Source organism: Miscanthus floridulus, chromosome 2 (assembly GCF_019320115.1).
Source record: "Miscanthus floridulus cultivar M001 chromosome 2, ASM1932011v1, whole genome shotgun sequence".
In the NCBI taxonomy this organism is placed as follows: Eukaryota; Viridiplantae; Streptophyta; class Magnoliopsida; order Poales; family Poaceae; genus Miscanthus; species Miscanthus floridulus.
The window spans coordinates 76,519,413-76,546,778 of NC_089581.1; the positions used below are offsets into that span (position 1 = coordinate 76,519,413).

Below are 27,366 nucleotides of genomic sequence, written 5' to 3' on the forward strand. Positions count from 1 at the left end.
GCCAAGTGTGATACTTGTCTAAAAGTGAAAGCTATACATTTGAGGTCTGCTGGGAAGTTACAACCATTGCCTATTCCAGCTTGGAAGTGAGAGGATATTAGTATGGACTTTATTGTTGGTCTACCCAAGACATCTAAAGGCTTTGATTCAATATGGGTTATTGTAGATCGACTAACTAAATCAGCACATTTTCTTCCGGTCACGAGTACATACCCCACTATCCAATATGCCAAGATGTATTTAGCACAAATCGTGAGCCTACATGGAGTACCAAAGACCATAGTGTTAGATAGGGGTACACAGTTTGTCTCCAACTTTTGGAAACAATTGCATGCTTTGTTGGGTACCAAACTCCTGCATATTACAGCTTATCACCCACAGACTGATGGTCAGACTAAAAGGGTCAATCAAGTACTTGAAGATATGTTGAGATGTTGTGTTCTTAACTATTCCAATAAGTGGGATGAATGTTTGCCTTTGGCTGAGTTCTTATACAACAATAGTTATTAGGAGAGCATTAGGATGCCTCTATTTGAAGCACTCTATGGTCGTAGATGCAGAACATCACTAAATTGGTCTGAACCTAGGGAAAGATGGTTCTTTAGAGTTGACCTTGTGAAAGAAATAGAAGAGAAGGTTAGACAGATACAAAGTAATTTGAAGATAGCTCAGTCTTGATAAAAGAGTTATGTAGATAAACGACGTATACCATTGGTGTTTAACAAGGGAGATTTTGTATATCTGAAGGTATCACCAATGAAGGGAGTTACCCATTTCGGTGTTAAAGGCAAGTTGGCACCTCGTTATATTGGACCATTTCAAATTTTGGAAAGGTGTGGAAAGGTGGCATATCGCTTGAAGTTACCAGAACATCTTTCAGCTGTGCACGATGTGTTCCATGTTTCTCAATTAAAGAAGTGTCTCTGAGTGCCTGAGCAGAATGTTGAGGTTGAAGGAGTGGAACTTGAACCTGATTTGACCTATTCCGAATTCCTATCCGAGTCCTAGATCAGAAAGATCATGTCACTCGAAGGAGGACAATCAAGTTCTACAAGATACAATAGAATCAACATTCCGAAGAAGAAGCTACTTGGGAATCTGAAGATTTCTTGCTAGAAAAGTTTCTGGAGTTTCTTGCGTCAATATAGAGTAACGTTAGTTGTGCTCGGTCGTTACAAATCATGTTTTGTAAAGAGACCTTAGCTGTTTTATGGATAGGTTTTGTATGTGTTCGCTCGACACATTTCCTTTTCCATTACTTACCCATGGACTTTAAATCTTGGGACAATATTTCTTTTAGGGGGAAGAATTGTAACACCTCGGGTGTTTAAATACTAAAACATGCCATGTCATCATATGCATAGCACATCATTCATTTGTTAGTGAAAATTTTGATATGCATACACTAAAACAAGTTTACCTTTATGTTATATGTGTTGACTTGTATGGCTTGAATTGAGTTAAAAATCTTTGTTTTGGTTTGAATTTCCGAAAACCCTGATTTCAATATTTAATTTTACCCTGGAAAACCCATTTCAAAATCTAAGCACATTTTGGGGTTGAGCCTAAAATCAAAAGTGTAGAGCTTGTCAAGTTATACAAAGTTTGTTTTTGGAGTTTTCAAAGTTGTTATGTAAAATTTCAAGTAATTTGAAAAGGTGTAAATTCTTGAAATGTCCCCTTTTTGAATTTAAACTTGCATTTCAAAATGTAGACCGAATTTGGGTATGGTTATAAAAGAAAAGTTGTAGAACTTTGAATTTGGAACAACTTTTTATTTTTGGAGATTTTTGAGTTGCCATACAAATTTGGGAGTAATTTAAGAATTTAAAACGAGTGGCAATTCTGTAATTATGGCAAACAGTGCCATCGGGCAGCTGTCACCGTCGACGAGCTTCATCTGGCTTCTAGGCATGCCTGTGACCTTCTCCGGCTTTGCACTGGCATGAGCAGGCTGCTGCGTGTCGTCTCCTTGCTTCTTTGCCGCCCTATAAAGGCTGGAACGCCATCGTCGCCGTTCTTTCTCCTTCCTCTGCTTTTCCCGTCGCCACCGCCCAACTCCGATGAGCTCGCACCGACGCCATAGCGCCGTTCCAGTCACAGCAAAGCCCTTCATAGCTCCGCTTGTTCCTTGCACACCCAGCCAACCAGCCCTTGTAGCTTGACTTCGTCGGGAACCGCCGTTCATCGCTCTTCTTCCTCACGGCCGGCAGCGTCGCCGTCGCATGCGCTTCACCGTGGCCGTAGCTCTATGGTGAGCCTCTGACCTTGCAAAGTCTTGTTTCAGCTTCGCCACGATGCCATAGTGCTTTGTGCCTGGTTGATTGACCATTTTGTCCACTGCAATCATTGGAACACCGCCATCGACGATCGTTGCTCCGCCGTGGCTGCTGTGCATGTCGACCCACCTCTCCGTTGCTCTTCCGGTCCTGTTCTTTGCTGAATCGTGTTCGGGGTGAGCTGCTGAACCTTCCATTTCGATTTGTTTAATCTCTACCGGTCTCACGTCGCCGGCGTAGCGCTGCCGCGCCATCGTGGCCGCCATGGCTGGTGTCATGCTCGGTCTAGGCCGTTTTAGGTCTTGCTTGTGCCACCAATCGACGCGTAGGGATGTAGGGGGCGTGGTGGTGCTTTGGCCGTCGCTAGTGATCTCGCCATCGGCGAGAAATCGCCGGTCAGCGCGTGTAGTCACCGTGGTCAGCACGGGAGGTCGGGGATGATAGGTGGGGTCACACTGTCAGTGATCGTTAGTTGAAATGGAATTTTTCTTTTTCAAAATTGGATGAATAGTGTATGTTTTTGTTATTTTTGTGTAGAATTATTTAGAGCTCTAAAAATTATAAAAATTTTTGTGTGACCTCTCTGTGATGTATAATATTTAGGAAAAATATGAAATTTTGTTTTTTAGTACTTTTTGAATGTGATAAAAATTGCTCAATTAATTAATAAATGAGTTTTCATGATTTTTCTAGGCTTAAATAATTATCCAAAAATTATGAAAATTGTTTTGCCACTTAGTTATCATGTGATGAACCTTTACAAAAATTTTGAGCTCAATTGGAACAAGTTGATTTATTTCATAATTTTGAATTAAAGAATTAATTCATAAAAGCAAATAGTAACATTTAATGATTTAGGTTTTGTTTGAATTTTTGGATTGAGTGATGAACTTGGGTCATTAGTTGGTAATGATCCTTGGCAATGGAAATAAGTGTTATGAAAAAGGTTTAACTAGTTTTGACTTGTAACTGTACCGCGAAGGAAAGTTGTATTCAAGTTTTGAATTTTCGCATCCATTATCAAGCATCATGTTTTGTATCTCACATCATGCTAAAACATGGCATTGTTACTACGTATAGTGAACGATAGTGAGCACGTGGTAGTTAATCAAGTTGAGGAGGAGGTTAATCCGTCTGTTGAGGTCGGATTTGATATTAGTGGGACGACTCTGGAACCTGACTTTTCCGTCAATCAAGGCAAGCCCCGGATGCATTTAAACCTACCTTGTGTTTTACAAATTTATATCGCTTTTGCTTTTTAATACTGCATTAAGTGATTAGGAGTGAGTGAAAACATAATTGGTGCATTACCAACCTTGTTTTTTTCATATCTACCTTGTTACCAGTTTTACTTCGTAAATGTCTAGTTATGCTTAGCCATGCTTAGACAGATAAAAGTCGGGTGATTACCTATCACCTGCGAGTTTTAAATGGATCTTTGGTTACATTCGGTTACTTATGTTATCATGAGATATGAACATGTGGAATAATAAATCTAGACCGGGTGAACTCGGTGTATGAGAGCCACAAGACATGGATGTCTTGTGAGCGGGTTCTTTCCATCTGTGTCGATTGAGGCCCGTCCGTTATTGAACTGCTTGAGATGAGACTTTGTAATACTAACCACATACTCCGGTAAGCCTTAACTTGGTGATTCTATTACGAGAATGGCTACTCGCGTACTAGGAGTGGAGAGATAGCGGGAATAGCGTGTACCCACGTGGCAATAGGCTAGATTGGTGGAGTACTGTATTCTTGGGTGGCGTGGACCCGTTCTTGTTTTAGAGGACCTAAGGGTAGGTTGGTATATGTAGGTCAGGGACCTGCATATGACGTGTGGTCTGGAATTCCCAGCTGGGTTTTTAATCGGTTCGAATCGTCGTTGCTCCTCGATTATGGAGACTCAACTCAATGTTCATCATCGTAGTTTAATAACTAGAACTTGAGTAAGGTTTGAGAAAGTATTGGATATGGAGTTTCATGATCTCATCACAGATCATGTTAGCTTTGTATATGATATTTTTGAAGATAAAAATGTAGATATAAAGAATCTTCTTAGAGTGCTTTTACACAAAAGAACTTTGATTATTGCTAAAGTCATACCTTAAATCCCTGAGCCTGCATTCCTGAGTCTACTCTGTTTATATTTCGGTTAAGTCTTGTTGAGTACTTTTGTACTCAGGGTTCATTAACCCTTGTTGCAGGTGAGCCTCATGGGCAGGTCTGTCTTGAACTGTGCTGCATGACTGTTGTTCAGATCGAGGATGATGAGTAAATGTGTGGTCCTTGGGCAGGGCACTTTCTTTGGGTGTTATGTTTATGTTAATTATGCCACTCTACTACTATGGTTTGTAATAATAATCGTACTTAGTTTGTGAAACAACTGTTTTGTAAATTAAGTTATTGTAAGACTTCCGCTATTTTACTCTGATGTATATTAATGAATAACCTATTGTAATACTGCAATGACTCTGTAATGGGATCCTGCTCGAAAATCGTGGATGATTCGGGGTTCCCTGGGGACACCCGACAGTCTTCTTAAGTTATCGGGAATATATGCATAGTTGTCAAAGGTCATTGGACAGTGATAAATGCATGTAGGCCCTATAATTTAGGAGGTTCTGCCACAGCAAACGTATGTTTCATTCAAGTATTTCATGTTGTAAGTGTTTTGTTTTTCATAGGTATGTTAAAAGAGTCATGGGGGACGGCCGGGCACAAGGGAAGCGCGCCGAGCCAGGGGGCGGCACATGGGGCGCGTGGTGCGCCTGGGGTCCTGCGGACGGGGCGTGCTCGCGGGTCTCCCCGCGCGGAGAGAGAGGAGGGGGTCAGGGGAAGGAGCACCGGGCGCAGGGCGGGGTGAGGCGGACAGGGGCGGGGTACGCGTGCTGGTCGAGACGAGGCGGACGGGGATGGACGCATGCAACAGCGAAAAGCACAACGGAAGGCGTAGGTGGACGGGCTGGTGACCGAAACCGGGGTCGCATGATGGCGTTTTCTGATGGACCGTTCTGCTAGGGCGTTCTGTGGGAGTATGTCTAGGTTACCGTCCGACGAAATCCTATCACTCGGACGTCCGGGCGCCTGTAATTTTCTATTTTATTAGTCGGGGGTATTAAACAATAACTAATGATGTCTATGTCTATGTCTATAAATTTTCTATTTTATTAGTCGGCTGACCAAGAAGCTGGCTTGTTCGACTTCTGTTTTTAGTCGGAGCCGTGTTTTTCTCTCACAATATTTCAACCGTAACCGTGTTTTTTTAGCATGAACAGTGCACTTTCGTAACAGTCGAACGGGGCCAATAACTGGAGTTCCTCAAATCCGTAGTAGCGAATTAGCCTGGCTTAAAACCAAACCTCTAGCAGGAAGTACGCAACTGACCGAACCGAACCAAGCCAAACTAAATAAACCATTCATAATCAATTAACTGATGATGATGACAGCAACTACTCCGATGTCCGAATAAACAAGGCCACCCCAGACAGGCAGACACGGCTGCCAGCTCTCAAACACACAAACGACTCCTCCACACGATATTCCTCTACTTTGATCAGCTGCCCGCACACGCGCTCATGGCCATGGGGAAGTCCAAGTCGTCGTCGTCGTCGACGTCGTGGTCTGCGCTGTTCGGCCTCGGCTGCTTCAGCTCTTCCCATGCCGACCGCTCTAGCGACGGCTCCGGCTCCGGCTCCAAGAACGTGGCCAAGGTGGCCTCCAGTTCCAGGCCTCCAGCCGCACCAGCGCCGCTGCCTTCGCCAGAGGACCTATCACTGTCGCTGGCGGGATCTGACGTGCTGACTTTCACGGTGGAGGAGCTCCGGGTGGCGACGCGGGACTTCTCGATGAGCAACTTCGTCGGCGAGGGCGGGTTCGGCCCCGTGTACAAGGGCCGCGTCGACGAGCGGGTCAGGCCCGGCCTGCGGCAGCCGCAGGCCGTCGCCGTCAAGCTGCTGGACCTCGAGGGCTCCCAGGGCCACAAGGTGGCTGGTAAGCAAGTTTCTGAATCACGCCAATATAATCTGATTCGATCGGGTTAGTTTCGCAGATTTTTTTTTTTGGACAGAGAATAGTGATTGATCCATTATTCTGAATTCATCTTCGTTGCAGAACAACGATCCCTCGTTGAAAGTAAAACTAGCACTTCGCAAATACTAGTAGTTTAGTCTCTTTCACTTCTGAATGCTTTTGGTTTGGGCAGTAGTTCAGCACTTCAGTCTGGAGTAGTATAAGGATTGGCTTTTTTAGTGTTTTTTATTTATCCAATAATAATTGAGGTAGTAGTATATTTGAACTAATCAGCTGGCACTCTTGGACCTATTTATTATTTTATTAGGTTTATTGAGAAGTACCACCATTTACACTCCAAATAGGTTTATTATAAAATATATTTTATGATTAATCTAATGATAAACTTATGCATCATACTGATATTAGTATTTTTTTAACACATTTGATCAAATTTGAAATTGATTGACCTGTTGAAAAGTAAAAATTACATTTTTGGGGGACGGGAGACTGGAGAGTACTGTTAACCCTGTTCTCGGTACTCCCCTTCCTTTAATCTGTCTGTATATATATGACCCTTAAGATAAACTAGTTAATTTAAAAGTTACTTATCCTGTCATATATTCATTATATATTTGAAACTGAGAAAGCATTGTATTAGTATTTAAGCACTTATTGACTTTGCAATGAAACTGTACTGAAAATAATAGAATTAAACTGAAAGGTTATTAAATTGTCGGCTCCTTAAACAAAGGCGCATACCATCTTAATGTTTCTTATTATTATATATAGTACTACCTCTCTTCCAAATTTCTATATACATTGTTTTTATTCTGTATAAACATAATATATATCTAAGTGCGTAGCAAAATTTATGCATTTAGAAAAGCTAGAACATCTTATAATTTGTAATAGAGGAAAGTATTAGCTTGAATTAACTATACAGAATTCAAATATTATACAACTTCAGATAGTTTTTTTCCCTACTATTACAAGCGAATGCCATTAAGAAAATAATCATGTGTGGAAACGAAGTTAATTTCTACTGCCATTTTAGTCCTTTATTTAACAATGAATTGAGCCCTACTCAAAAGTCCAAAGAAAATAGTAGTGTTGCCATCCATTGCTTAGCTGTGATCACTTTTGGAAGTCGCCATGTCTTCTCCCCTCTTCAGACACACAGTTTCCTTTGAGAATTCTTTTTTCGTGCCCTGGAGATGTATGTGGTACGTCAACTTGTCAACCACCAAACTAACACTGCTCATTTGGTCAAAATATTCCTTAAAATACTAAGAAAATGCTGCTTGTGTTGACTTGCAACTCCTACCTGTGATGATTTACTTATTTTATTTGTTTTTGCTGGACAGGCTGAAGTCATTTTCCTCGGGCAGCTGAGGCATCCACACCTTGTCAAACTCATCGGCTACTGCTACCAGGATGAGCACAGGCTTCTTGTGTACGAGTTCATGGCCAGGGGCAGCTTGGAGAAGCATCTCTTCAAAAGTACGGCAAATTCTATAAATTTAAATTCAAGTTTTTCTTATCTTAACAATAGAAACTCTACGAATTTGATTTTTTTTTTTTTGCATTCACCTTAATTAAAGGCCAAATAACCATAGCTCTCCCCTAAGGGCGACCCAAGGTGAGTTTGCACAAGCTACTGACTGTAAGTGGCATAGAGCGTACGGTGTTCTGTTATAACATGTTGGATCTGAAATTTACATTGATCCCAAGACAAGGGTGAGAGCCAGCATTCCTAACGATCTGGTGCATGAATGAATGCTCCCTTCATGGAAATGACAGAGTACTCTGCTTCCCTGCCGTGGCCGACGCGACTGAAGATCGCCATTGGAGCTGCCAAAGGTTTGGCCTTCCTCCACGAAGCTGCCAAACCCGTCATCTACCGCGACTTCAAGACCTCCAACATCCTGCTGGACTCGGTATGTATGTATGTATGTCTTGAGATGCATGGCCACAAGACCAAGCTGTTCCTTCCTTCACAGCTTCACTAATCAGTTGTGTTCGTCATCATTCAGGACTACACGGCAAAGCTGTCGGATTTCGGGCTAGCCAAGGCTGGGCCTGGAGAAGACGAGACCCACGTGTCGACCCGAGTGATGGGCACGCAGGGCTACGCCGCACCCGAGTACATCATGACAGGGCATCTGACAACAAAGAGCGACGTGTACAGCTTCGGCGTGGTGCTCCTGGAGCTGCTCACCGGGCGGAAGGCGTTGGACAAGAACCGGCCGCCGCGAGAGCAGAGCCTGGTGGTGGAGTGGGCGCGCCCATGCCTGCGCGACTCTCGCCGGCTGGAGCGCGTCATGGACCGGAGGCTGCTGAACGGGCACCCCACGCCCAGCCGAGCAGCCCACAAGGCCGCGGGGATAGCCCACCAGTGCCTGAGTGTAAGCCCCAAATCCCGGCCCCAGATGTCTGCCGTCGTAGAGGCCCTGGAGTCGCTGCTTGCTCTAGACGATGCCGTTGTGGAGCCATTTGTGTACACGGCGCCGCCGGAGAACAGATGACCTATGGTGACCTTGTATTTTGCGCGTCCCTTCTTTTGTTTTGGTTTATATATATATTGTAGCTACTACTCTACTACTTTCGTGTGGTAAATGGTAATTCCATTTCCTAGCCTAACACACACGGCCCATCTTCCAACCGGGGCAGAGAATCCAGACCCCATTGGGCTAGCCTTGCATGGACGCTTAGCAATCAATCCAGCAGGCCCAAACATTCCGTGAAGTACCGTTGAGGATGGCACTGGTAGGGAGCACGCGTGCTTTGCAGGCGCGTACACGGACACATGCCGGGGCGACCGAATTTTTTATTTTTTAGTGCATTTTTCAAAAGATGTTCACATTTAGATCCCTGGAGGTTTCTTTTTATTTTCTAGACCTAAGCTAGCAATTGGCGCCGATATTACACTTCTTGATGCCATAGTCGTTGACACCGAGGTTCAAAATTATTTTCTGCGTGGCATTAATATGGCTGTTTGCGTAGCGTGGACGTGGCGCCGGCTCGACACCGTGGATCTTGACGCCGAGCCCGGCGTCACTTTGCCTGGCACCAAACTGACTTGCGGCTGCAACGCCCGGCAACTGCATGCAGGATATGGCAGTAAAGTGGAGATACCCGTGGGCCTATCTATTCAAAGCTAGGAGAGAGAGCATGGCTGCAAGGGCATACATGCATGAGACTATCTCCAACGACACACACCTAAATCGAAGACCCATTCACTACTTTGGGTCACGTCCAGTAAAAAAAGTCAACCAACCAACACTCGTGTTCTCCAACCGCCGAACCCAAAATCCCGTCCCTCTCTCCTCAGTCTCTCTCCCCCCGCTGCTTCCACCTCTCCCAGCCCCACTTTCCCTCTTCCTCCCCAACCTTCCTGTCGATGTTTTACTACCGATAGCCTGCCACGGGGGTACCCGGGACAGTATGTTCGGGCTCCGGCGTATGCTGAACTCGACGGTTAACGCAAGAGACAGTCGATTTATCCTGGTTCAGGCCCTCGATCGTAGATCGAGTAATAACCCTATGTCCAGTCGGCGTTAGCCTTTGCGTTGGATTGATTGTGATATGTTGTGTTGTACGATTGTCGTCCTCCTCGTCCAGGAGCCCTGCCCTCCTTTATATAGTTAGGAGGCCAGAGTCCTAGTCGGTTTATAATGAGAGTTACTAGTAGGATTACTGAATAATACTACTACTAGGATTACAAGGGAAGAATACTAGTTAGACTAGATCTTCTCTCTCCTTTGTGGGGTATCCTGTGGGTCCCGTATCGACAAGCCCCGGAGCACTTCATGGTTGAGCTCTGAAAGTCTCGTTTTGCTCTTTCAGGTCTTGATGAGTAGTAACAAACGTCATCCGAGTGCTTTCTAGAGTGAAACCTTGTAGTGCTTCTTAGGACCTTCGAGTGGTGAGTGCTTTTTTGAAGAAAAAGTATGTCCATCTGGTTGTAGCCCCCGAGCCTCTTGCTATTTGGAACAAGTAGCTGGAGGATCTTGTCTTGAAGTTGCTCTGTTTGTTCGTTGAAGTTTTATCAAAAAGAACTCGAATATGGCTCGTTCCGAGTTCTTTTTGTCGTAATGTCTTGAAGTGGTCTGCGTTGAGGAAGTCTTTTGGTGACGTGCGCTTTTTCGAAGAAAAAGCGCACTCACTGAGTGTAGCCCCCGAGCCTCTTGCTATTTGGAACAAAAAGTTGAAGGGTCTTGAATCTTTATGTTGTTTGAAAATTTATGTTCTGAAGTAGTTCCTGAGAGTTGGGTTATGTTATCATTTGAGTAGTTTTGTGGCATCTTTTCGAAGCAGCCCTTTAGTCTTGGATTAAACCATCATCCGAGTAGTTTCGCAGCATGCAGCCTTCGAGCGTATATCCTTGTTGTTTTGTTCAGGAAGAACTCGGATGCGAGGTCTTGGCGTATTCTTTGATAGTCTGCTGTTGTCAGAGATAGTTGTATGGTGGTGATTGAGTGTAAATGCCTTTTGTTCATGGGTTGTACTATGCTGGTATATTCTTCCGAATATGCCCGTCTTCGAGTACTGTTCCCTCTCGCCTGAGTCATCCATTATTGAGTCCTGTTTTTTCACTGTGTCCTTTGTTAGGCTTATTTCGTTGGTACTCCTAGTCCATGTGCGCCGCTCCTTTGATCTATAAATACTGTCTCGGAGTGCTTGTTTTCATCCATTGGACATTCTGTTTAAACCTTTATGGTCATGAACATGGTAGTTTGTGAAGTAGAGCAGCCCCCGGGCATATTTTGTAGTTCCTTTGCGTCTTGTCGTAGTTGGAGGAAGTCTTGTGATAGGGATTAGAGGTAGGCTAATCCCGCGACAGCATTGTGCCAGGATGTACGTGGCGGTAGTTGGAGGAAGTCTTGTGATGTGGGCTTCGTTCCTTCATCTGGCAGTTCTGGGTTGATCCTCGTCGCCTATCTTGAGACTGTCCGGTGTAGATCAACACCATATCCAGCATCACATCGGTCTTGGGTAGACAGATACCCACCAGCCTTCTCTGCTCCATGTTGCCCTGCCGTGCTGCCGATTTCCGCCTTAGATGCACTGTGTCCGTCCTTTGAAGAAAACAGTGTAGCTGATGGCGGTTTGTCCTTCCGAGTAGCAATTTGGGACACGTAGTCATTCCAGAGCCTAGCCGTGTCCGTGTTCCTCTTTGCTACTTTGCTTTTCATGGTACCGAGTTCATTGGATCTTGTAAGATTTGTAATCTTCTATTTTTGAAGCCACTTGTAATGGAACGAATCTTGTCTTCTGAGTTGTCTTTTACTTTTCTGCTATGATCCCTGTTCGTTCATGAGATTACCGAGTTCTTTCTTAAATAACCAGGTACCTTTGTTCCTTGTGAGGTAGCCCTTTCTTTGTTCTTAGTTCGACGAGTTGTTCTTTGTAGCGATTTGATAGCCCTACCGTGGTGTTGGACGGATAAGTATGAAATCTGCCCGTTGGTTTGTACCGTTGTGTGGATTTGTGCCCTCCGTCATTTTAGCTGCGTCGGTAAATGGACCGTTGCGTTCTCACACTGTGTTTTAATGGGCCTTGTGGGCCGTTTTTATTACTAAAAAATCTATTTAAAGACTTTTATCTTCCTTTCCCTTGCTGCCCAGCTCTTGCCTTTAAACCCTAGCTTTCAAAAATCCGCCGCCGTCATCGTCGCTGTCACCTGAGCACCATCATCCTAGCTTCATCTTCCCTAGTGCCTTTTTTGCTTCCGCCAGTTCATGGAAAAGAAGAAAACCGCAAGCAAGTCCCAGGCGACCTTCATGGACGAGGAATCATCCCTTTCTTTGATCGAAAACCAGGAGTTCGTGGCCATGAGAGCTGCTCAGAAGGTTTGGCCGGCTCCAACAACAAGCGAAGACCAGCTGCGTGAGCTCGTTAGCGACGGCTTGATCCAAAGCAAAGTTATCGCTGAATGGAGAGTTCCGGGCGAGCATCGAGTTCTAGCTCTGGGTCCTGGTGAGATTGTCCTCTTTGTTTCCTTTGTTCGCGCCGGACTTTGCCTTTCTGCTTCAGCCTTCCTTCATCAGTTTCTTGGTTATTTCGGGGTTAGTCTGAACCATCTAACCCCCAATGTCGTTCTCCATCTTTCTATTTTCGTTCATCTTTGTGAAGCTTTCCTTGGAATCCCTCCTTCTCTATCTCTTTTTCGCTTTTTCTTTCATCTAAAACCTCAACCCTGCCGTGAAGAAACCAGCGTTCTTGGCGGTTGTGGGATTCAGTTTCGCCAGGGTCTCAAGATTAAGTTTTTTGACTATGATCTGGTCAATTCTGTAAAAGATTAGCGTGCCGAGTGGTTTTACGCTACCAATTTGATCCCTTCCCTTGTCGTCCACTGTGGATCTGGTCCTATGGTGAATGACCGATGGGACAAGAAACTTGAGTCACCTACTGAGATTCAAGTGATCCAGCCACTCCTTGATAGGATTAGTATGCTGAAATAGTAGGGTTTGATCGGCTTCGGTATTGTTTCGAGCTTTCTTCATCGCCGGGTTCAGCCTTTGAAAGAGCGGGAGCACCTTGGCTTTGAGTATTCTGGGGCCGAGGATCCTTCATGCATGGTCCCAGCTCTTGAGCTGACCGATGAGGAGGTACTCGAGCGTCTCCAGAAGATGCTGAAAGGAGTGAGCGTCAGTCCTCCTACTGTCTCTGAGTTCTCAGCCAACAACCCGCCCCCAGCTGTGAGTTGTCTATCCCTTTGTTTGAGTTCTTTATGTACTCTTGCTGCATCCGTTTTTGCTTAGCTTTTCTTTGTCTTAGTGTTTTATCCTTTTTCGTAGGAGCTTGGGCGGAACTTTGTTGACCCGATCCCTCTTGATGTTCTCCCCGCCGTGGCAGAGACTAGGGATAAACTTGCTAGAACTTCTGCAACTAGTAAGTCCCAAACCTCTATAGCCCTTCCTAGGGTTTCTTCCAGATTTGTTGATGTATATGAAGAATATGTTCCTCGTCTAGTCCCTCGCGGTCCTCATAGTGTCCCGAAGAGGGGGCGAACGGATGGGTCTTCATCTGGCCTGCCTGTCTCCAAGAAGCCTCGCAAACCAAGTACTCCCTTAGGTACTCCAGTTGTTGCTAGCATGCTCTTAGGTGAGCACATTTAATACTCTTTGTTCCTTTGTTTTCCTGTTTCTCTCTTGAACTGAGTACTTTTTATCCTTTTTCAGCAGGTGCTCTGGTTTCCTTGGCTGAGGGAGAAGAGGATGATGAAGTACCCCTCATCATGCGGCGGTGAGTTGTTTTTCATATTCCTATTGCATTGAATTTCTCTTCTTTGTCTTGATTTTTAGTCTTGAACTTTTTGAAGTAATCAGAGGTTGGGTGTGAGTTCTTCCGAGGCTCCCGTGTCGACTTCTTCTGAAGCTCTAGTGTCGAGTTCTTTGGTAGCCTCGGTACCGAGCTCTACCGCTCCTCTAGTGCGGAGTTCTTCCATGGCTCCAGCCCCGGCTTCTTCCGCGGCTCCGTTGTCGGCTATCTCGCTCCCGTCGCCGGGTGGCGGGGATGTTTTCGCCGTCGTGGTTCCCCCTGCGAGGCCTTCTTTTGGCTTCACGAAGAAGAAAGTGGTTGGGTGAGTAGATTCTGACTTTATCTTTTTGGCTTCTATCTTCCTTCTTCTGGTTCTTATCGGTGCTTCCTTTTATCACTTTTCAGTGTTTTGTCTTCTCTCGTTTCTTCATCAACTTCTTCTCTGCCTCCCACCATGCCAACGAGTTCCGAGCCTCAGGACTCACAACATTCTGTTGATGAAGTTGCTGCAGGGGCCTCGGAGCTACCTGGCGAAGTTGCGGACTTGGCCGCTCTGGAGGTGACTGTGGCCGTCGCGCCGGGTCCTTCTGAGGGTTTGGCTCTGGCTTCCCTGGAGGTTGCTTTGGTCATTCCTTCTTTGTCCCAGCCGGCCTCTCCTTCCCCTTCTCTTGCTTCCGGCGGTCCCTCTTTTTCCGGTGACGTAGTGCAACAGTTCGATGCCACCCATCGGTTATCGGAGCTAACCGCAGCCTGGGGGAGCTTGTCGACCCTCGCGACTTCTTTTAGTGAAAAGCTCCAGGTAGGTTCTACTGTCACTCCTCTTTCGCATGCTTGTTTTTCTTCTGTCCTTACACCTTGTTTCTCTTTGCCTCTTTTTGCTCAGTCTTTCTCTCGTGATCATTCTGGCTTCTTTTTCTCATGTGAAAATGAGAGAAAGTTGTCTTCTGAGGTGGATGCTCTAAAAGCTGATCTTGACCTCCTCCGAGCTGAGTTGGAGACAGAGCGTCAAATGCACCAAAAGGAGGAGAATACCCTTTGTGCCCGGGTAGTGGAGACAGAGAAGCAGAGAGATGCCGCGGTGGAGTCTGCGAAGAATGAATGCAAAGGTGCCACGGGTTCTGCCTGTTTCTTCTTGTATTTTGACTTCTTTTTTTGCTGACTTGTTTTTCGGTGTCTTGTCTAGTTCTCCGAGTTGAGAAGCAAAAGCTCTCGGAGAGTATCGATGAAATGAAGGCTCTTGTCCGCTCTAGTCATAATAAGGCTGAGGAGGTAATTACTCATGCTGAGGAAGAACTCGCCCTTGCTAAGCTGATTAGGCGTGGAGCTGACAGAGATCTTGTGCAGGCCCAAAAAACTATTGAAGGCTTGTCCGGGAAGCTGGCGATGGCTACTGAAAATTGGAACGTTTTGTGAAAATCTTTTCATTCAGTAGCTGATGTTCTTTGGACTCCAGCAGATGACGGGCAATCTTGGGCGCAATTCATTCCCCGGATTCCGACTCGTTTCCAAGAGTTCACGAAGAAGTGTGCTCAAGTATGTACCAAGAATGTGCTGGCCTAGGTCCGGGTCCTTGCTCCAGTGGCACCTCTGTCCAAGATAGTAGAGGAAGCTGATAGCCAAGAATACCTTGATGCCATTGAGAGGATGGAGCCTGAGGTCGAAGGTTTAGCCAGTAGGGTTGTAGATAGTCTAAATATTGATATTTCCCTTCCTGATGACAATGCCTGATCCGATTGACCAGCCCCTTGTAATATTACACTCCTCTTTAAATGAAGATTCTTTATTTTCGTTGATGTATTCTTTGCTTGGGTGCGGTCGAAGTTACTTGTCTTGCTGAGTACTTTGTCCCGTTTTCGTCTCAGCTCCGCAAACAACTCTGTGCGTTATCCTGACGAAACCCCTCGATTTGTTGAGTACTTTTCTTTTCTTCCTCTTTTGTGATTCGTTGAGTGCTTTGTCCATGCTATGACTTGTTAGATGTAAATCTTTGTGTTGACAACCTTTCATCCACGCTATGTAAAAACAACTCGGCATAGAATGTTGCCTTGACGAACTTTGGCATCCGAATGCTTTTTTGAGTGGCGCTTGTGCTTTTCTGAGGAAAAAGTATTCCTATCTGGATGTAGCCCCCGAGCCTCTTGCTTTTCGGAATGAAGAGCAGGAGGGTCTTTTGAAGTTCAATTTTGGTCGACTAGTTTTAGGTGTTAGCTTTTAGCTACCCTCATCAGTGTGCTCAACCGTCTTTTCAGCTATTTTGCTCTCGGCCGGGATGCTCAGGCATGTTTTTAGCCATTTTGCTTTTTTGTTTCGGGTGTTAGCTTTTAGCTACCCTCATCGGCGGGCTCAAGCGTGTTTTCAGCTATTTTGCTCTCGGCCGAGATGCTCAGGCATGTTTTCAGCCATTTTGCTTTTTGTTTTGGGTGTTAGCTTTTAGCTACCCTCATCAGCGGACTCAAGCGTGTTTTTAGCTATTTTGCTCTCGGCCGGGATGCTCAGGCATGTTTTTAGCCATTTTGCTTTTTGTTTCGGGTGTTAGCTTTTAGCTACCCTCATCGGCGGGCTCAAGCGTGTTTTTAGCTATTTTGCTCTCGGCCAGGATGCTCAGGCATGTTTTCAGCCATTTTGCTTTTTGTTTCGGGTGTCAGCTTTTAGCTACCCTCATCGGCGGGCTCAAGCGTGTTTTCAGCTATTTTGCTCTCGGCCGGGATGCTCAGGCATGCTTTCAGCCATTTTGCTTTTTGTTTCGTGAAAACAAGTCGTTGAAAGTCATGACAAGACATGCTGTGGATGAATATTATCTTTATTGATCATGAATATAAACTAATACATATGTTGTCGAAGAATATTTGTCCTTTGTCGATTGTGAACGTTGGTTCCTTGTGGCTTGCATATCTGTTTTTCTTGAGTTGCTTTTACGCGTAGAATCTTCTTAGCTGGCTAATGTGCCATGTATTGCTGACTTCTCTTCCATCTTCGGTTATTAACTTATATGTGCCTGGTCCGGTGACTTTTGTGACAATGAACGGACCTTCCCATGGACTGAGCAGCTTATGTCGTTCGTCAGTCTTTTGTATCCTTCTTAGCACTAAGTCTCCGACTTGTAATGATTGAGGATGGGTACTCTTATTGTAGTGTCATCTTAAACCTTGTAGGTATCTGGCTGATTGGAGGGTAGCGTTTATTCTGACTTCTTCTGAGCTGTCGAGTTCTAATCTTCTTGTGTGTTCTGCTTCTCCTTCATCGTATTGTTCTATCTTTGGTGATGTCCAGATCAAGTCGGCAGGCAGTGCGGCCTCTAACCCGTAAACTAGGAAGAAGGGTGAGTAGCCTGTTGCTCTGCTTATTTGAGTTCGTAGGCCCTATACTACTTTTGGTAATTCTTCAATCCATTTGGACCCATAGTCCACTAGTTCTTCGTATAACCTTGGTTTTAATCCGGCTAGTATGAGTCCATTAGCCCTTTCTACTTGTCCATTGGCTTCTGGATATGCAATAGACGCATAGTCTATACTGAAACCACAGTCTTGTGCCCAGCTTTTGAATTCTGTAGCTGTGAAGGGGGAGCCTAGATCTGTGATGATTCAATTGGGCATGCCGAAGCGGTGCGTAATGTCTTGGATGAACTCGACTGCTTTGGTTGCGCTGTACTTCGTGAGTGGTTTGTATTCAATCCACTTGGTGAACTTGTCGATTGCTATAGAGATGTACTCAAAGCCGCCTTTTGCTTTCTTCAGGGGTCCTACTTGATCCAGCCCCCAGCAGGAAAAAGGCCAAGCAGGTGGGATGCAGATAAGATTGTGAGCTGGTACATGGGCTTGTCTTGCAAACATTTGGCAACCTTTGCATTTTCTGACAAGTTCTTCTGTGTCTTTCAAAGCGGTTGACCAGTAGAATCCGGTGCGAAATGCTTTGCCAACCAGTGTCCTTGAGGTGGCATGATTTCCACAGCAACCTGAGTGTATTTCGTCTAGGATCTCTTTGCCTTCTTCAAATGAGACACATTTTAGGAGTACTCCTGATGATGCTACTCTTCTATAAAGTATATCTCCTATTAGAACGTAGTTTTTACTTCTACGAACAACTTGGGTGGCTTCTGCTTTATCTGTTGGCAATTTATTTTCTTTGATATAGTCGATGAAAACTTGGCTCCATGAAGTGTTGATTACCAAGATCTGAACGCTTTTAGCCTGAATTTCATGGGTTGTTTCACCGGGTTGTATGATAGAGGGAACTGATAGCTCTTCTATGAATACGCCGGGTGGAACCTTCGCTCTGTCTGATCCGAGCTTGGCAAGGACATCTGCTGCAATGTTGGAATCGCGCAGGACGTGTAAAATTTCTAATCCTTGGAAATGTTTTTCAAGTTTCCGTATTTCAGCACAGTAAGCACCCATGTTTTCTTTGGTGCAATCCCAATCTTTGTTGACTTAGTTGATGACTACTGCTGAATCGCCGTATACGAGTAATCTTTTTATTCCGAGGGTAATTGCCACTCGTAGCCCGTGGATGAGGGCTTTATATTCTACTTCATTATTTGTAGCTTGCCATAATATCTGAAGGACGTACTTGAGTTGTTTTCCTTCTGGAGAAATGAGGAGGACGCCTGCACCGGCTCCGCCTAGTTTGAGTGACCCATCAAAGTACATCTTCCAGTGGTCAAGGATTGTATCTGATAAAGGCTGTTGAATCTCTGTCCACTCGGCCACAAAATCAGCAAGGGCTTGAGATTTGATTGCCTTCCGCGGGGTGAAATTGATGTTAAGAGCTCCGAGTTCGACTGCCCACTTTGATATGCATCCCGTTGCATCTCCATTGTGTAAGATGTCTTCGAGCGGGAAGTCTATCACTACTATGATCTGGTGGCTTTCAAAATAGTGGTGAAGCTTACGTGAAGTGATCAATAGGGCGTAGAGTAGTTTTTATACATGCAGGTACTGTATTTTTGATTCAGATAATACTTCGCTGATGTAGTATATGGGTCATTGTACTTTATACACGCGTTCTTCTTCTTCTCTTTCTACGACTATTGCCGTGCTGACCATAGCAGTAGTCACTGCAATGTATAACATCATGTCTTCGTCTTTCCTTGGGGGTGTGAGAATTGGTGAGGATGTGAGGTATGCCTTAAGTTTCTTGAAGGCTTCGTCGGCCTCCTTTGTCCACTCAAACTTGTCTGTCTTCTTTAGTAGTTTAAAGAAAGGTAACCCCTTTTCGCCGAGTCTTGATATGAAATGGTTGAGGGCTGCCATGCATCCTGTTAGTTTCTACACATCTTTGATACTTCTATGTGGGCCCATTTCTGTTATAGCTTGAATTTGCTTGGTGCTGGCTTCAATCCCGCGCTAACTGACCAAAAATCTGAGTAGTTGTCCTGAAGGAACTCCGAATACACATTTATTTGGGTTCAACTTCCATCTCCATCTCTTCAAGTTTTCGAATGTTTGCTCTAAATCTTTAATCATAGTGTCTGGGTTCTTCATTTTCACCACTACATCATCCACGTATGCCTCCACATTTTCACCGATTTGATCCCCAAGGCAAGTTTGGATAGCTCTTTGGTATGTGGCGCCAGCGTTCTTTAGTCCAAACGACATGGTCTTGTAACAGTAAGCACCGAATAGAGTAATAAAAGATGTCTTGCTCTGGTCTTGTTCTTTTAATGTGATCTGGTGATACCCTGAATAGCAATCGAGAAAGGATAATAGTGCAGACCCTACTGTTGAGTCGACTATCTGGTCAATGCGTGGTAGCCCAAACGGATCTTTTGGGCAATGTTTGTTGAGATCTATGTAGTCGACGCACATATGCCACTCGTCTGTGTTCTTCTTCTGCACAAGGACCGGGTTTGCTAGCCAGTCTGGATGAAGGATTTCTCTGATGAATCTGGCTGCCATCAGTTTTGTGATTTCCTTTTTAATCGCTGCCTTTTTGTCGGGTGAGAATCATCGTAGCCATTGCTTTATAGGCTTGGAGCTTTCATTAACATCAATTCTATGCTCAGCCAACTCTCTTGGGACACCTGGCATGTCAGCCGGCTTCCAAGCGAAGATATCTTTGTTGTCCTGAAGAAAGTTGGTGAGTGCGAGTTTCTATTTTGTCGAGAGGTGAGCACTGATAGTTGCTGTCTTGGAGGTATCGCTAGTACCCAAGTCGATCTGCTTGACGTCGGCTTCTTTTGGTGGCGTGATGATGCTGGGCTTTTTAGCCGGTATTTCTAATTCTTCTTGGCCTATCTCCGCAGCAATTATGGCTATTTCTTTTCTACTTTGGTCATCTTGCGCTCTGGCTGCAATCTGGATTGCTTGAACATCGCAGTCAAAAGCGCGTTTCAAGTCACTTTGAAGGGAAAGTACTCCATTAGGTCCTGGCATCTTGAGCAGCAAATACAAGTAATGCGGTATCACCATGAATTTTGCTAGTGCCGGTCATCCGAGAATTGCGTGGTATGATGACTCAAAGTCCGCCACCTCAAATTTGATGAATTCCGTATGGTAGTTTGAGGGTGTTCCAAAAGTGACTGGTAGAGTAATTTGTCCGAGCGGCATGGCTGCTTTGCCGGGTACTATTCCGTAAAAAGGTGTGCTTGTTGGTGTGATCATCCCGGCGAGTTGTAGTCCCATCTTCCTTAGTGTTTCCGAAAAGATGATGTTGAGTCCGGCTCCCCCGTCGAATTTCCCACGCTAGTCCATTGGTCTTCTCTAGTAAATTGGATAGGATACTGTGATCAATTGAGATATCTTGGTGTAGCCGGTTCTACTGTCATGATAGTCTGTAGTGCTAGTTTTTCTTGATGTTTGCTTCTGCAATCTGGAGCCCCTAAGAAGATCACTGCTACCGTTCCCCTAGGTTTTTGGAATCCTTTGTCCTCGTGGTTGTTTTCATCTTTTTTCTGATTGTCCTCTTTGGTGTTCTCCTTACTATCTTTTCTTATGTATCGATCATTGAAAGTGTAGCAATTTCTGATGGTGTGTCTCCCATTGGGGTGCAATGGGTATCATATGCTTTCAATGTCATCATATCTTCTGGGTTTGGAAAACTTTTTTGATTTGTCGGCCATAGCCATAGTATTATCTGGTCTACGTTTTCTTTCTTGATGTCTGCTATTTCGATGATTTTGCTTGTCCGGGTTGTCCTGGTTGCTTCTATCTGGGAACCTCTCTCGTGTTTTTTCTTCCGCAGTAATCATCTTTTCTACTGTTCGTCTGAATTCTTCATTGTTTCTTAGATTTTCTTTGCAAAAGTCTTGAAATTGCCATCTAGCCATGATTCCATGAGAGAAAGCTTCAATCACTTCTCGTTCGGTGATGTCATGCACTTGAGCCCATAGTTCGCCGAATCGTCGATAGTAATTTCTGAGACTTTCGCCTCCCTTTTGCTTGAGCCCTTTTAGTTCTGCATGAGTGATCGGGTGTGTGATGATACCCGCGAAATTTTCACAAAAAGCTTTTTGCAAGTCTTCCTAATTTCTGATAGATCCTGGATTTAATTTGTCGAACCATTGGAGGGGCATAGCTTCTAGTGCCATGGGAAAGAACAGGGTCTTGATATCGTCGTCTCCTCCGGCTAGTTCTATTGATTGTAAATATATTCTGAGCCATTGCCTTGGTTTAGTTTTGCCATCATACTTAGAGTGGTTAGACGGTTTGAATTTGTGAGGTAATCGCACCGATGCAAGCCTGTTCGCAAAACAGGAGAATCTATCGTGCGTTCCGGTTTCTTTGAATTCGGATTCGGCACCTCCTTCTGGCCAACTGTTGTTTTGATGGGAATAACTCTGCGAGGCTGTCTGAATAGGTACTCTACTCCTGGTCTTTCTTGGTTGTTCAAATTGGTGACCTTGATTATGTTCCTTCCTACTTTCTCCGTTATGGCTTCCACCTGGCCCAAGTCTTTCGAAAGCGGACTTCCTTTGATTTTGATCTTCTTGCCTGTGGGTTGTTGATCTGGCGGGTAGTCTTGATCAGGCTCTCTCTTCATGCGTTCTTGGGATCATCGACCGGAGCAAGTCTTGGAGCTGTTCATACTTCTCTCCGTGATGTGAAGTTGTCCTGAGTTCTTCTAATGCTTCTCAAATCTTATCGTAAGGCGTATTCACCATGTGTCTTTCTTCGACTTCTTGTTGTGATTTTCTTTTGTCGTATTCAGCCAAATCTGACTCATATCTGATCCAGGCTTCCCTGCGCTGCCTAGCGTGGTTTTGGCGCCCTTGCTTCAACTTGTTTTTCCTTTCTCTAGCCTATTTCCGACTCTCGGTTTCTCCATCGTAGCCCTAGGCAAAGGGTGATATGTTGGATTTTGATTCATCTGACGACCTAACATCGGGTGCTTCTGGGGGTTTTAATGGTGACCGAGGACATTGAACCATGAGTACTTCCCGTGCGTGAGCCGTCCTGTTATTGGTGTTAGTTTTCATAGAGTTGGTGATGATTTCAGTAGATGCCTCGATGTCGCAGATCGAGTCTCCTTCTTGGTAAGGTAGAATAGCTGTTGTTGTTGTGTCGACTAGTTGGGTTCTGCTATCTTCAGGAATGGAACCTGGCCAGTGGATGATACAGTCTTACGATGTTATCATTAGCATGAGACCCTCCTAGGCTCCTGTTAGTGGTATCTCAAGCATTGGATTGAAAGACCTTTCGATCTGTCCCTGATAGGATTTTGTCGTGTTGTTGAGCCCAAATAGAAAAGAACTCGACTTTTTGAAAGAACTCTGAGGGTAATCCGAGTTATTTTGGGTTGTGCTCTGGAATCCTGCCAAAAAAGAACTCAGTTTCTTGAAAGCACTCGAATAAGACTTCATCTTGGACACAGAGCTTGAATTCGAGTCGGATGCGCGTAGCCGTGAAATCTTATTCGAATCAGATATTATGAGCTGCGCGAATCTCCTGGTGAGCTGATCCGTCATAGTGGTCGAAATAGGAAATTCTTCATGATGATCCGGATCTTTGAGGAGATGGCTTTGAAGCCTACCGTAGTTGTCCGCCTCGCAGATCCATGAGCCGAAGATGAAAGTTGATCTCGTCGGAAGATCATATTATCGAGGTCCATCGAGCTCTCGGATGCAAAGTCGCCGAAAGCCCCTACCTAGCGCGCCAACTATCGATGTTTTACCACTGATAGCCTGCCACAGGGGTACCCGGGACAGTATGTTCGGGCTCCGGCGTATGCTGAACTCGACGGTTAACGCAAGAGACAGTCAATTTATCCTGGTTCAGGCCCTCGATCGTAGATCGAGTAATAACCCTACATCCAGTCGGCGTTAGCCTTTGCGTTGGATTGATTGTGATATGTTGTGTTGTACGATTGTCGTCCTCCTCGTCCAGGAGCCCTGCCCTCCTTTATATAGTCAGGAGGCCAGAGTCCTAGTCGGTTTATAATGAGAGTTACTAGTAGGATTACTGAATAGTACTACTACTAGGATTACAAGGGAAGAATACTAGTTAGACTAGATCTTCTCTCTCCTTTGTGGGGTATCTTGTGGGTCCCGTATCGACACTTCCTCTCTTCATCCACATTCATCGTCGGCGTCCACATCGAAGCTACGTGCGGAGCAGCAGACCAGCGGAGCGCGCCGCGACAGGGCCGTGCCGGCGAGGCGGCGGACAACGCGGAGGTGCCGCCCGGCGAAGAAGCGGCTACCGCTAGGGTTCGGATCCACCTGCCGTGCGGATGACGAGGAGGACGCCACCGCCGGGAGCGGGGCGCGCGGCACCGTGGAGACGGACGCCATGGACGAGCGCGAGGCTCGCCGCTCACGCGCTGCGGTTGGAATCGTGCTCGACGGCTCGACCCCAGAACCCCGCTCCCCGCCTCGACGCGGTACCCACCGGCCGCGCCTCGAGGTGGACCTCGCCGCGGCGGCTCCCCACAGCGGTCCACCTAGCCGTGCCTGGCCGCGGCCCGCTCCTACAGGCCCACCACTACGACGCCGCCAGATATTTGCGTTCCTCTTTCTCGACGACGCACATTTGCAATTCGGCAAGCCTCGTACCCAAAATGGGTGAGGTGATTGGATCTTCCGTTGGAGCGATGTTTTTAAAGGTAAAACATTGTGCACGACGTATTTTAGGTTTCGGTCACAGTTTGCCTATCCTGTTGGAGATAGTCTGAAGGTACGCCTGGAGAGTGAAAGAGCATTGGAGTCTTGTGCTTGCACGAGCCTCGAAAAAATAACGTGTGCAAGTGGATGGTGTGGAAAATTCTCTCCTACACGCATATCGATGATAGCTTGCTGTTGTGCACGGTGCCCCAGCTGAGAGCCTAAGCAGGGTCGAGCAATCAGCACTCGACTAATCCCTCTGTCCCAAATAATATGTCGCTTTTGTTTTTCACGTCGCAAGTTTAATTTAATTTATAGAAAATATATGCAATATTTATATCTTTAAATAAATTTATTAAAAACTAGATTCAAAGATCTTTCTGATGTACCAATTATATACTATAGATATTAATATTTTTAATATATATTTTGTCAAAGTTATTTCTTAAAAGAAAAAATGACAGATATTTTAGGACGAAGGTGATGATGCTGACGCATGTGATGCGCACGTCGCAGACTCCCGTCACCCATAACAACTGCTAAAAATAATTTATAGAGACCGAAGTACACTAAATGCCCAGTCACAGAATTAGTTTGAGCTATGTCTAATTGTTTGTTCGTTGCCAAAAGTTATTTAATTGTTTATTAGACTTGGTCGTGTTAGTAGTTTATTTTATTCTATTGTAACATATGGGTATTTTTGCTAGTAAGATACTAAAACATGATACTATGCTATAATTATATTTTTTTATGATGAAGGAAGTATTTAAGTATTTAAGTTAAATCATTAGACTGATCATTGAATTTATTTTTATGAGAAACTTATTTGGAGATATAAATATTATTAATAATTTTCTGTAAACCTACTCAAATTCTTTTTTCAAGTTTTGCTTTCATACATTTTTTATATAAATTTGATTTAACTTAAAAGACTTTAATATAACACTGTTGGAAGTTATTATATTTTAATGCATGTACATTGCTGCTGGTAAAAACTAGTAGAAAGATTGAAGTAAGCAGTAGAAAGGTTGAAGCATGACATACACACTACTCCTACGGACCACCGTGCACAACAGGAAGGGTGAAAAAGCTCTCTTTGATACACATGCACGAGAGAAAATTTGCCACACGCTTGTAGCCGATGAATGTGTCGGTTCATAAATCCGAGGTCCCCAATGGACCCGTTTTCCTACAAAACTCGGCCCAGCAGGCAGCGCAACGATAGCACACGATTAGACCGCCCCAGACACACAATAACAGGCCAAGACCACGATTCGGTCCCTGACGACACCCTCGACTAGGACCTCTCCGAATAGGCCACGACCCACCACAGAAATGAGGCATACGGAGCTAAAAACGGTCCTACGGCCCGTCTAAGCCTAGGAGTTCGAAGGTTGGCCCACTGATGGGTTCGACAAAATCGCTTCGGGCACCCTTAGAGTGAGGGGTAGAAAGGGCCGACCTCTAGGTCGCGGGCTCTGTGATAGAACATCCCAATTTATACAAGATCTGAGTACGGTTGTCCCCGCTTAGCACGTTGACACACGCATACTTTCACTTATATAAACCTGGTAGTCCGCCGACTGTTACGAAGGACCTCAATAAATCAACATCACAACCCAGATCGTATGATTAAGCAAATACACATTACATACGCAGAGTTGTAACAAAAATAATATTACAAATTGATTCACAAATAATAGTACAAGTTTGTGTTTCAAAACCGATTAGTGAAAACAACATAGCTTTCAAATGATTACATTAATATAAGTTCTAAATACATTGCTAGCATAAGTGACACCCCCAGATAAAAGCATATAGATGAGAAGTAAATATAGAGTCACCGAGCCCACCGGTGGTTAGTCACCATCTTCAGCAGGTCGAGAACTTCACCTGTAACATGGTGGGATAAACCCTGAGTACTCGAATACACTTAGCTAAACTTACCCGTCATAAACCAGAAATAAAATGACACCAAGGAGTATATAAGGCTTTATAAGTGGAGCTAGCTTGACAATATTTTGCATAAAACGCGACTAATTCAGTTGTACAATTATACTTTGGTCATCAAGTTAATTATAGCTATTCATCTCTAGATTAGCAACTAACCTGTGCCAAACATATGGTATATCATTTGATACTATACAATAGTAACCATAGCCAGTGTAGTAATTCCATGTTTATTCGAACCATCATATTTCATAATCCAGTTACTACGATGTTGGGACTAGCCAAGTTTCTCACTATCCGGGAGAAACAGCGATTCGAATCGATTTCAACCAGCTGGTATAACTCAGGTCTACTAGCTATGGTAGCCTTAGGTCACCTTTAGTATAACTCAGGTCCACATTTCGCGGGTTCACCCAGCGCCGCACAATCAGGGACTGACGGTAGCCAGGTCGCTCAAGCCATGCCTGCCCATAGTCCTAGACTAGGTCGCTCAGGTCATGCTTGCCCATGGTCTATTGATCCGCTCCCCACACATTCGTACTTCCATCCAGAGTGCGCACTTTGATAGAGCGGGGCATGGCCTGAGTTGAGCTACTCGGCTTCATGGTCAGAACAAGTTATTCAGCCAGCTAAGTGATAGGCATGTGTTCAATCTTGTCAAAAAGTGTCAACAATGGTACGGTCCTTAATCAACACAGATGGGGATAGATCCACACCCAAGACCTCCATGTCTTGTTGCTTCTCTATCGATATCTCGTTCGGTCTCCATTCATTATTAACATATGGTTATTTTCACGATAGTAAAAATAGCCAACCGTGCTTTGGTATCCACCTATATCTCGTAGGTGACAGGAAATCATCCGACTTCTATCGGTCTAAGCATTGCTAAGCATACATTCGATCCTTGACCTACATAGGGTTAAAGGTGTATATATCTGGACAAGGTAGTTCTATGCATCAAGTGTTTCCAATCAACTCTTATAACCTAATGCATCAAACATAAAGAACTCAAGTGATATTTATAAAAACGTAGGAGACTTAGAATGCTCCGAGGCTTGCCTGTGAACCAACACTAGGTTAGTGTTTGTTAGATGACAATCGCTTGGCGAGTATCTCCCATCCTATCACTTGTCCAGTCCTTTCATCTTTGGGATAGGTCCACCATACACCGTCTTTGGGTTCGGCTCCAATACCACATCCTTCATGTGGTTCATCTAGCGTACCTAGATGAGATGCAAGATGCAAGTGCATGAATATAAAGAATCATAATATGAGATGCATCACATAATAGCATTCAAGGTAAACATAAGATAATGTAAGACATAGGCACCTAGAGTTATTTAACTAAACATCACACAACCTATTATAGAGGGATAGCAAGCATATTAGGCATGACATACAAGTGAACTTAAGTTCAGATATTGCACACATGCATCGATCAAGAATTAACCAACATGTTTAGCCAAAACAAGAGCAAGCTAAAACAATCACCTACACATGTATAAAAATCTAGACTACAGCACAACAATTATTTATTTTAACCATAACTAAAGACATAAGCATCCAACAAGGGTGACCCTAGACTTTATGGAAATCTAATGAAATTGCCTACAACATTGTTATTATCACCAAAAGCTTATTCCAAAGCCAACCAGGTCAAACATGCCAATGTTTCAGATCTGCACAGAACTAGGACACAAAAGTAGCAGCAATTTCAACAATGCATAACTGGAGTTATGGACATCAAACAAGCATGAACCTTAACTTTCTAGAAATATTATTAAATTATCTAAAACATGTTTATTATCATCACAAGATGATTCCTCA

At 44.6% G+C, this 27,366-nt stretch overlaps 1 protein-coding gene across 1 annotated transcript; it reads left to right on the top strand.

Moving 5' to 3' along the window:
• The first annotated feature begins 5,811 nt into the window (after positions 1-5,811).
• On the top strand, positions 5,812-8,836 carry LOC136539148 (serine/threonine-protein kinase RIPK-like). The gene is made up of 4 exons (XM_066531089.1): positions 5,812-6,262; positions 7,655-7,790; positions 8,091-8,227; positions 8,324-8,836. Exons 1-4 carry the CDS (start codon positions 5,855-5,857, stop codon positions 8,813-8,815), a joined length of 1,173 nt encoding a protein of 390 aa, XP_066387186.1. The 5' UTR covers positions 5,812-5,854; the 3' UTR covers positions 8,816-8,836.
• Positions 8,837-27,366: the final 18,530 nt, after the last annotated feature.